Genomic DNA, 11654 nt, shown 5'->3' on the forward strand with positions numbered 1-11654 from the left:
AAATATAATGCAACTGACCCTGTTGTAAAATGATACAGCTATTGTAGGAAACACTATTTTTAGTCTTCAAAAATGTTATTTTGGGTTATATTTCAGAACAGGAAAGTTTTACTGTTGATATTCTCAATGTTCTGTATTGCCATTTGAAAGATACTCATTTCAGATATCGCCTACAAGTTACCCATTAACATGTACATTCACGAAAATAAATATGTGTCAAACAATGAGATTTCAGTCATTCAGTCACAAAGCAAAATAAATAATTTATGTAACTAAAATACATATGCTGGAAGATGTCTGACCAGTCCAAATGATGGAATGTTTCAATCTACACTACCTCCAAATAACTACATGCTGTACAGGAGGATTGTGATTTTTTTTCCATGTCCAATGTTTTCTTTTTTTAAATTACGAAAAGAGGGGGATGCTTAATTAATGCAACTGAGTACAATATGTTGACACTTTATATATAAAAAATGTTTTGATAAATTTCTCTATATTTACAGATTTCACCAGATCATCTTGTTGATTGAGAACATAAGAATTAAGAAGGAAAAAAAAAGGATATTGACAAAGTCTGGTGGCTAGTTATGTATGTATGCACCTTAATTTACGTTACATAATTTAACTAACCATTATATTATCTATATAATAAGTTGGACATATACATTAAAATTGAGGTCTTACTTAGGATATCCAGGTTGAAAATGATTTGCATCAGAAATGATGCCAGGGCACACTTTGGCATTTGCAAATATTAAAATCCGCAAATGAAGGACATTATTCTATCTTTCCAATTAATTGTAATTGTTGAAAAGAATACATGTAGTTGCTTTGTCCTTCTTTTCCCCCACTCATTTTTAAGTCTAGAATATTAGCAAGAGATGGGCTGTGTACACTAAGACATGTATAAAAAAATATATTTCCTGCGCCATGCATTTTCTGAATCAGTGACTGGATGGAAAACAAATATATAAATATAGGTAATTTGCACTGCCCTAGAAATAATACACATGGTTAGCACGATATCTATGGTTTGGGAGTGTGGTCATAGGGTGCTCAATCGCTTAGCATCGCCGTTATTGCCAAGTTCCGAGGCGGGCAAAGTTTCTGTGCGGTCATTCACTACGTCATAGTGCACCTTGACCGGGGAAGCACTATTGCTGTGTACCAGTGGTTGCCCACTGATATTGTGGCTTCCTTTAGAGTTTGATCGGCATGGGCAACACCTCTTTCCCACGGAAAGGAGCTTGGATATAAGGCGATCCAGCGGTGAAAGGGAGTGCATCCAAAGGGGCAGGAATTCCCAGTCGAGCAGTTTTTCTGGTAGAGCTTGTGGCCGTTTGGCTTGGAGGGTGTTGACCACTACGACAAAGATAGTAATCAAGATGATGGGAACACCTACACCTAATAAGCACCACACACTGATGAGCGAAAGACCGAAGATGGAGAGGGGTAGGAAGAAGAACATGAGGATGAGGTACATGATGGCGAACCAGCGGTATTTTGCGGTGGTGTTGCCCAGCTTCTTGGCCAGCATGATTGGAATATTTCTCATTATAGGGATGGGATACCAGAGGAGAATGCCAGAGATGTTGAAGAAAAGATGGCAGAGTGCAATCTGGATACTGTTTTCCAGCTTGTCCCCAGAGCTGGCCATGGCAGCGAGTAGACCCGTCGCTGTGGTGCCGATGTTGGAACCCAGGGTCAACGGGTACATACGGTCAAGGGTGATGACCCCTACACCAACCAGTGGTGTCAGGGCGGAAGTGAAGACTGAGCTGCTCTGGACCAAGAAAGTGATGCCAGCACCGACCAGAATGGCAGCGTACCCCGTCAGGTGGCGGAAGGGTCCAGGGAAGTCTGCATTCAGGGTCTTACGGATGATACCAGCAACACGACCCTTGAGAAGGGAGTTAAGTGCCTTGACCATCATGACGAGACAGCTGCAGAGCATGACCAGAGCAATTACGAGGAGGATGCCACCGATAGCTCGATCTGACAGACCGGTATTATTGAAGATGAAGTGGCCTGGATAAAAGAAAAAAAAGGAGAAGGAAATATTAAAAGGTTGGTTTATTTCATAAAATACAATGCCAACAGATCTTTTTCATAATTATTTAGTAGATAGCTTATCATGTAAGGAGCATTTGATTTTCTTGTTCCAATATGTAACAATTTATGAAGTTAAAAAATTCATCCTTTCAAACTTAAAAAATATGCTCGATTCCTTTGTCTATTATCAACAAGTATGACTCAAAACACATAGTGTAACTTTAAAATAAAAATAAAATATTTCTTTATACTTACATTTCTCAACATTGATCTTCACCATCTGGGTGATCTGTCCCGAAGCGTCTGTGGTAGGGTTGCCACTGGGAGGTGTTGATGTACCAGTAGCGTCCCACCATACAGGATATCCAGTAGTAGTCTTATTAAATCCAGTGTCAGTGCCGGAGGTGTTGAAAACATTTCCCCAGCCTCCCCAGCCTCCCCAACCAGTCGTATAAGTAGGAGGGTAAGCAGTGGTGTTGGCAATGTAGGCATTGGCTGTTTGGTTGACAATCTGAGGGACCTCTTCTGTCTTGCACCACACTTTCAGGAGGGACTGGTTCTCAGCCTCTAGCTCTCCAGTCGCAATCTGGGAAATTTTCTTGCTGTCAATCTAAAGAAAAAGATAAAATAGAAATTATTTAGAAACGGAACAAATGTTCTGATTTCCTTTTAAAGAGGATGTATTTCAGACTTGATTCTGTGCTGCTCGACATGACATATTAAAATCTAATCTGTATACTGGCTACCTAAAACGACTCCCTTTAGGAAACATATAGAACATGTCCTGAAAGTCTTTATGTCCTTACACTGTTAACTTTTCTGCTTGCCTTACGGGTAACCCTACTTTGGGTACACATATTCAACTGTATAAAATCATCCTTTGTATCTTAAAATCACATTTTTTGAATTGTGCATTATAATAATAATAATAGCTAGTTCTTTCTTATATAGCGCTTTTCAGGACCGAAGGCCCTTTCAAAGCGCTTATCAGATATATATATATTATCAAGATTTTAGTTTCTAAACGAACTGAACAAAGTCGTGTTCTCACCTGTATGATTCTCAAGGAGAATGGTTTGGTCAGCACCTTCAGCAGTTCCAACTTGGCACCCTTCTTGGTCTCAATTTTAAAGGAAGCGACAATGAGGTTGGTCAGACGATAGAGGTAGCCGGTTGCATACTCCAGAGGCAACAGACAGATCACCGAGAGCCAGTTGAACATGTCGTGGACAACCGCCCCACCGAAGGCACGACGGAACTCTGACCTGTTACCAGACTGGGCCATGGAGACGATGGTGTTGGTGACAGAGGTACCAATGTTGGCTCCCATGATAATGAAGATGGCAGGTCTGACAGGCAGGACTGGTTTGAAAAATAAAATTAATAAATCATTTAACAATTGTGATCAGTTCATTGGAAAAGAAAGAAGAAAAAAAAAGACTGCAAAAACATACTTCATTTTTTTCCTGCTTGAACTTGGGATATAGCCTTGGTAATTCAAAGGGGATTAGTCTCTACTTTTTTTCCTCCTTGACTTTTCAACTTAATTTGTTCAGCCTGCACACATTACTGCAACATTAAGATTATAACAAATTACTCCCTTTTTCCCAATGAAATAACTACTTCAAGCAAAACTGGGGAAGAAAAAATCTGGCAAACTTACTTCCAGCCGCTACAATGCTGACAACGATAGAGGTTGAAGTGGAGGAGCTTTGGACTAGGACGGTAGCCAGGATGCCGATCATCAGACCACAGACAGGGTTGTTGAGAAGATCGTTCTGGGAGAAGACTTCGCCAGCCTCTTTACCCCCAAGGAGACGGAAAGCAGAGCTCATCAGATCAAGGGAACAGATGAAGAAGTAAAGAAGTCCAATGATGAGAACAGGCTTGAAGATCCAGCTTACTAACACTCGGCTCATCTTGCCACAGCATGTTAGCTCTATAATTATAACAATGAAAAATGGGATCGATTCATTAGCTTTGATGAAGCTAACTTAGGACTGGCAAAGAAACAGGATTTTTCGACAAATCATTGAACAAATAAGCTAATGCAAATAATAATCTTAATGAACAAAAATTGATCTTTAATCAATTCTGAGTATTGGATAATTTGGATTGAATAAATAATAACTAAATAAATATACATCGAAAAAAATCCATCATTCAATTATTTAAAAAATTCAAAAGCTGTTCAAACAATGTAAGAAAATCTTGTAGACATTCTCAACTGAGTAAATAAATCGTACTGATAAATGATAACAGATTATCAGCTTAAAGTAAACATGATCTGTTTTCTGTTAACGCTGTATTTGTTCTTGGTGTAGTATTAACAATATAAACTTGTAAAATACAACCAAGGTGATAAACCGTTGTCGTTTTTACTACATTCATTTTCAAATTTTCATCTCCCCCCCCCCTCCCCCTTTATTGGTGGACAACAGAAAAGAATTTGCAAATTGCAATGCAAACAAATATTTGTTTCTTTCTTGCTTCCCCCCTCTTCTGCAAAGACAAATTGCATTGAAAGCTAAAACCCATTTTTACACAGAAACACATGGCAGGATTAAACTCCCAAAATAGAAAGAAAGACGTTTTTCTGTTCCTCATGGAGTGGGACAAATAGCATAAAACTGCATTGCTAATGAATTCTGTGTAAGGACTAAGGATGAGGTCATATCTTTCTATGGCGTGATGCATCACATGTACATCACAGGGCAAACTCACTAGTAGTTACTACTAGACACACACACATGCTGTACATGTCTCCTGCTCCGTAGATTTTCAATCCATCCTTATACGTCAATGCACACACTTTCACACACTACACACAACTGGGTGCCCACGCCTATGGAATGCATTCAGAGAATTTCTTCATTGTGCTTAGTATGCGAATAGAAGGGAGTATACAGGGAAGTTACCTACACCGGTACCGGCATTTTGTGGAGCGCCACGTGGGGAAAGATCGGACTGCATTGAAATGCTCTTTTATAAGTGTAAGATGTGTCATGTATGATGCATATGGCTTTCGAAGGAGAGTATTCCATCAGTATATTAAGCATATGGTACTTAAGTTGAAAGCAGGTTGTACATTGCATTATTTTTTGGGGGAAATATGGGCCTTTCAGAATTATATGAAAATTAATGCATGCTGTGATCATATCAATTTAAGTCACAGTTAAAATAAAAATTACCATAACTTACCAACTAGATCTATTCACCCCACCCCAACAAAGATTTTTTATTGAAATCTGTAAAATGCCTTCTTAAATTTTAAATTCAACAAAGAACAAACCAAATTAAATGAAAATAAAGTTCAGAATAAGCTGATAAAATATTATCAGTCAATCTGTTAGATGGAATAAAGAGATCTATTAGAAAAGTCTCTTTATATTTCTTCATGGGGAATCAATGTGAGAATAATTAATAGATTGAATTCCACAATGTCAACAATTATATTATCATCAGACAGTAATTCTATAGGTAATGTGTGTTGTGCTTCATAATCTCAAAAGAATATTAATAGCGACAAAAATACAAATCTTTGAATTAATTTTATAATTCATGAAGTGCAAATCTGTATAAACCATGTAAAGATACATGTGGAAATACATTTTGGTCTACGAGAGGAAAGGGTATTTGCCCAAACTCTACTACATACATGATGTATGTATACTATTTACATTTCCACTTCAAGAAAAAATGGGGTAGACTATATCATTTATAATCAAATTTCTCACAATCTTGGCTAAGTAAGGAATGTCAACTAGACTCTCAAACTACTCAAAGTTACATGATTTACATCTACAACATTAATCACAATGTAATGTCCAACAATTCCACAACTCGATCAAAACTGAAACAAAGGACTACACTGTCGAATAATTTATTGGACATTGTAAATAAAAGTACATCCTGCCTGTCTTTATCCTTTGAGAATACAATCTCATTATCTAAGACTAAAACCAAACTCAACAATCATTTTCATCATAAAAGACTCGATCCATCCAAATTCCAAACCTTAAAAATGATATGAGCTTGATTAGTGATTACCCTAATTTAACAACTAATCCAGTCTATGTCTGTTAAAATAAAAAAATATTAAAACAGCTGTTTTTCTCATATTATTATTATCTTAAGTAATTATCTACTTCACGATGAGAAAACATTTTCCAAACACAAAATGGATGGGAACTAAAGTAAATACCACATAAATAAATTACATATTTTGTTTAATGTATCTATTATTGTTATTATTTATTCGGCAAAAATAAAGAAAATCATTGAATACAAAACAAGAGTACATCGGTCTAGATCTACACGGATCTATATATGGAAAAGAGCCACATGGATGCTGGGAAAAGAAAAAGATTAACGGTAACTAACATTATGTTCTCATGTGAAACGAGATCTTACTTAGGCTTAGCTACTGTTCCATGTAAATACCGTAATGGAATAAGAATTAGACCCCTCTAGGCCTAGTACATTTTAAAATAAATGAGAATGAGTAGGCCTAGAATTTAATTTTTCTTCAGTAGTCTATGGATTTACGGGCCAATTAAATTAGGCTAGATCTAGGCATAATGGGCATTCATGATATCTCAAGTCTTGATAAGTTGATGTCTTTCGAGCTTTTTCTACACCTTAAGTCCTCAGGCTAATCCTTAAATTAATATTAAACTCCCTTGATCATTGATGACTGGAATACAGGTTTATTGCCTGGCTATAGAGGTCTAGACCTACATGTACTGATGTAGAAGTATTAGTATTGGCATTGCTTGCCTTGGCCAACAACAATTTGCTGCTTTTGATGATTTGATCTAGAGATTAGTGTACTGTAAAAGCCAGTAAAAAAGGATAACAAGTGACAAATATCTCCCACAACAATTTGCTAAGAATTATTCACTCTCCCATCAACCACAGTCTAGTCACTGACTCCAGGTGAAGCCAACATCAATCAATGATTCAGTTCAATCTCAATCAACATGATCAAAACAGAGCAGGTGTATCTTTCACTTTGTCTTTTAAATTCCATTTCATTTTCAGATACAAAATTACAATTACAACTAATAATACAGAGACAAACTTGTCACAAAACAGTAGCCTTAAGTCAAAAAGACAAAGTCTAAAGATTATAACAACAAACACTAACTTAACAAACAGTCAAAACTTTACAAAATAAAATAAAATGAAAAATGATAATTCAAAAATGAAATGTCTTGAAACCATCTTGCAAATACTAAAATAGGTGCATGCCATGATAATTGAGCGATTAAAAAAATGAATGAACATACCATTCCAAGGTGTGCTTGTGTCTTTCAGTTCAGACAGGGCCCATGGATCCTCCACCTCCTCCTCCTCCTCATTGGCGCCAGCAGGAGGCTGTTCGTCTGCAAGCAGAGTGCCATCTCGTTTCTTCTCCTTCACATTTTCGTCCAAATCCAAATCGAGAAGAACATCTCCGTTTGCAGCATGAGTGGCTCCCAAATCGACCTGAAATTTCTAAAGACGAGAGAAATATGTAACAAACTTAATCAAAACAAACACCGGTCATCTGGTCATGAGCCGGCGGTAGAATATGAAACATTGACTGATTGAGCTGGCGTAAAAAAAACAGAAGTTTCAGAACTTTTCAGAGAAAAGAAATCTTCGACTTCATCACAAATTCATGGCAAAAATATGTGCAAATTACCTTTCGAACCTCCCATTCAATTTGGTTTGTAGTAAAATCTACCACAGAATATGGCGGAGGCGGTGTCTGACTCGGACTAGGTATCCTCGATGGGACCAAAAGAGATGAACTAACTTTAGAATCCTCCATTTCAGGAGTGCTACTTCTTGGTGGCTGTGTCTCTAGAAAATTGGAGGCAACCATCTTGCTCGAGTGTCAGACATTAACTGACAAATCTTTGTAAGCGCCAAGTATCGCGTATTCGAACCCAGCCAATCAGCACGTCGCATATCGGAACCTCCCCTGACGTATCCCTTCATTCATATAGTTATTCGGAATCAGACGTACATGTGATGGCTCGTGGTGTTCACATGATCAGCAAGTCCATTTATTTATAGGGGTGCTTATACTCTCTTAAATAAAGTGGGGTTACAGTAAGCGGCAATATTTTTATCAGCAGTATCAACATTTATTCTCAAATACATCAAAAGTTAATTTTTTTAATTAAAATTTAATCTTATACTATCTAATTTTTTTTGTAAATACACTAATTTTCAAACCTTTTACCCTCATTGTATAGTCGATATAGCCCAATCTCTCGTTGTAAACATACGGTGAATTTGAGCACGTGTAGAACATAAGATACTACCGATCGTACCGTGGATGAACTTGTTATGTGTACCTTTCTTTTGTCCGTACGTCCGTTATATAATTGGCGCGGGCCCTGTTGTAGAATAGGAAGTAGGTCTATATCATAGAGATATATAACTACTAACTACTAACACGCCAGTATTGTTATTTTTTCCTTCGAGCTAATTGACATACATACAGGTGTATATCTTTTTTTTTTAACTTCCAAAATTGGGTTTTGATATTAGATTATTAGAAATATTCAATGAATTTATAAAACATGACTGAAAACTTGAACAAAATAAAGAGAAAATTATTTATTGACAAATGTCTTTAGATAATTGTTCAAATCATAATTATTAAAAATGGCCTACGCAGGTCACTGTAGTGATGGCCCCTATTCAATTTTTTAATTTGAGCAAATGAAGCGACGAATTCCTCCATTCACTTATGCACGGAGGTATCCTAGAGCTATGTTTTGTGTGTGATGTCGAATGCACTATCTTTGATCGCTATCTAGAAGTCTATACATGCGTTTTGTCACGGAACTGGGATCGAAAGCATTTGAACAAGCATGTGTATTTTGTGGTATATAGAAAGAACACGGAACTACCTATATCATGTTGATGAGTTAATTTCCTTCATAAACATTTGAAATAACAAGATTAAATAAGCAAATGAATCCATAGCCCTGTCCTAGTCATGTCACATAATGATAGTATAGTCTCGGAAGATTTCAATAGACGAATAAATAAATCTAATAACTATCTGACATATCCTCCATCTAATTCACTAATAATTTTTGTTTAATTGAAGAATAAATTCGGAGACTGACAACGCAAAAAAAAAGACATTTACTAAAAAAATAAAGAAATAGTAATTGTTGTTGAATGTATTTATATAATTATTTTTTTTTCTAAATTTGTTTTGCTCATTGGTGAAGCTGCTGCCCATTCTATGCACATACATGCAATTATAAACATGCATTTTCCATGCTGATCACCGTGTATGTTGTATTTCCATTATTCATTAATGCGAGCATAACGATAATAGTTTGTGTTTCTAATTCTAAAGAATGAACGATTAAAAAACATAACAAAACAAAAGAGGAGAATGAGGACAGGGTCCTAAGTTTGTCCCCCACTTCCCCCTCATGTTTGGCCAGTCTGTGGTGAATAATATATCTTCCTTGGGTGAACTTAAACTTTCTGTCTCCTCCACATGCACGACCGCTTCATACGAGAGGAAGGTCATGACTTCGGATAGCTGACCTATATAGCACTGACCATGGACTGACCTATTTCTGTTTCTATTTTTGTTTTGTATTTTGTTAATATATAGGGATTTGTTTTTCCCACTGAGTGCTCATCTCCCCACCATTTATATTCATCCCTTCCAACATCTATATAAAAAAAAAGGTGAAACTTTGTATGGAATTATGCCGAGGGCTTGTATTATTTTGTGTGTCAAGATTAAACGAGGATATTCATTGTGTATGTATCAGATGCACTTAATTTTGTCAAAATTATATCCCTCTAGTTCAATAACTGAATATTCCTGTCAATTATCTTTACGAATTAGATTGACATGACTCTTTTTACAGCCTAAAGATGTTCACCCGAAGTTCATTCATTAGTATAGTTTTTTTTAACCGATGAGTAATTAAATCACATTTATGCTTCTTCCACCATAGCCCGGAGGTATATTTTTTGTTTGGGAGGGCGGCGTTCTCTCTCATATTTTGTTAAAGTGTGGCAAGGAGGGAATCGTCAGAACTGAAAATGGGTTGACAGCCATTCCCTTATTTTCATTTGACCCTTACCATTTACGCCTTGAACTTGTATTTAAACTGCCTTGTTCAATATATAATTTAGTCAAATTTAATTCGAAGATAATACGATCCGATTTTGTTTACCTCTCAGTCTTCTGAGCTACTCTGATCAGTATACATGACATTTTCACGCTATAGTAGGTTTTTATAACGGTACATGGAGTTGAAGTTTTGTCAATGAAATCGTCTGTATCTCGTTCTTCAAAAGGCAAATACACAAAAAGCTCACAATTCAATCGATAAAGACCCTCCCCCTTGGTCTCATTCAGAGCTAAGCTTTTGTTTGCGCGGGGCGGGAAATTTGAAATGGTAAACAGTGGAAGCCAACTCTAGTTTGTATATTATGCACGGTTCACGCGCGGCGCCTAATGTCCAGTACTATACTAGTCTTCTTGAGTATACGCATATAGGTGGTAGGTACTCTACCAGCATTATTTCCCGATAGCTTGAGGTATAGACTCAACGTTTACCTTTTCAGCTTTCTTCTGAAGAGATTGCAATTAAATATCAGATTGGTTTCAGTTTGAAGCACCACTGGTTAGTTATAATCAGGGAGTTGGAATGTTTATATCATTTTCTTGGCCTTTTCTCAATATTGTAAACAATTTCATTTGGATAAATGCCAAGTACTGAAATCAGAAAGCGGGAATAGTAAACCGTGAAGTGATCAGTGGGTTTACATGCAGACAGTTATTGTTCACGTGCAAGGTAGATGGCACTTACATGACTGTCATGATTTCTTTAGTTTATTATAATACTCTCCCCCTAGTGAAAATTGAAACCGGATTTACTCGGCTATAAATTATTAATGGTCAGAACCGGACAAGGCCTATGATTTAATATACATATATATTTTTGTATGTGCGTGTGTATGTGTGTGTGTCCGTATGAATATATCGTCCCTATTTTCACGAAGTGACGGTAGTGAGGAAAATCGTAACGCAAAGTGAATGCTGTCGCTCTATATAATTATGTTTTATGAGCATCTTAAACTTTTTTTAAGGTAGACATTGAGGGTATAGATAGATACACAGATTAATGTTATACATGAACATGCCCATGTTGTAACGGTGTATACATGTTTATCTTTTTTTAAAGGTTGAAAACTAGCATCTGCATGTGCTTGTAAATTCTTCTCATTAAAATTTTGCGACAATTTACATAAATTTGTTAGGTATTCTTTCCTTCAAAATATCATTTGGGGGAAAGAAATATGAAACTTGATAATAATAAATTGGAGTACACGTGCTCTTGCACATACTGTATCATGAGTAGAAAAAAAACCAACGCAGGATAATTTTGTACATTATTTTAGCAATGAAAACACATTTTATGACCAAAATTACATACTGCATTACATCAGTAAATCGGAGGATGACGACAATAATTATTTTGTATGCAAGGTGAATCAACGGTATTTTAGGGGGGGGGGGGGGGGGGGGTACAGAGCACAATTTTTTTTTTTTTTTT

At 36.5% G+C, this 11654-nt stretch overlaps 1 protein-coding gene across 1 annotated transcript; it reads right to left on the reverse strand.

Annotated features, from left to right (window-relative positions):
• Nucleotides 1-622: 622 nt before the first annotated feature.
• Nucleotides 623-7955, reverse strand: LOC115919178 (sodium-dependent phosphate transport protein 2C-like). The gene is made up of 6 exons (XM_030972292.1): nt 7745-7955; nt 7347-7545; nt 3719-3994; nt 3107-3417; nt 2311-2665; nt 623-2031 (listed from the first exon to the last, which is right to left on the reverse strand). Exons 1-6 carry the CDS (start codon nt 7925-7927, stop codon nt 1049-1051), a joined length of 2307 nt encoding a protein of 768 aa, XP_030828152.1. The 5' UTR covers nt 7928-7955; the 3' UTR covers nt 623-1048.
• Nucleotides 7956-11654: the final 3699 nt, after the last annotated feature.

This window comes from Strongylocentrotus purpuratus, unplaced genomic scaffold (assembly GCF_000002235.5).
Source record: "Strongylocentrotus purpuratus isolate Spur 01 unplaced genomic scaffold, Spur_5.0 spur5_scaffold_6, whole genome shotgun sequence".
NCBI lineage: Eukaryota > Metazoa > Echinodermata > Echinoidea > Camarodonta > Strongylocentrotidae > Strongylocentrotus > Strongylocentrotus purpuratus.

Bases quoted from the DNA above. Each gene is read 5' to 3' on its own strand.
- LOC115919178 (XM_030972292.1), bottom strand. From the start codon at position 7,927: ATGGTTGCCTCCAATTTTCTAGAGACACAGCCACCAAGAAGTAGCACT. The intron at 3,418-3,718 runs GTAAGTTTGCCA...TTTTCAAACCAG, and splicing joins CAGCATTGTAGCGGCTGGAA to TCCTGCCTGTCAGACCTGCC. The intron at 2,032-2,310 runs GTAAGTATAAAG...TCTTTTATCCAG, and splicing joins GAAGATCAATGTTGAGAAAT to GCCACTTCATCTTCAATAAT.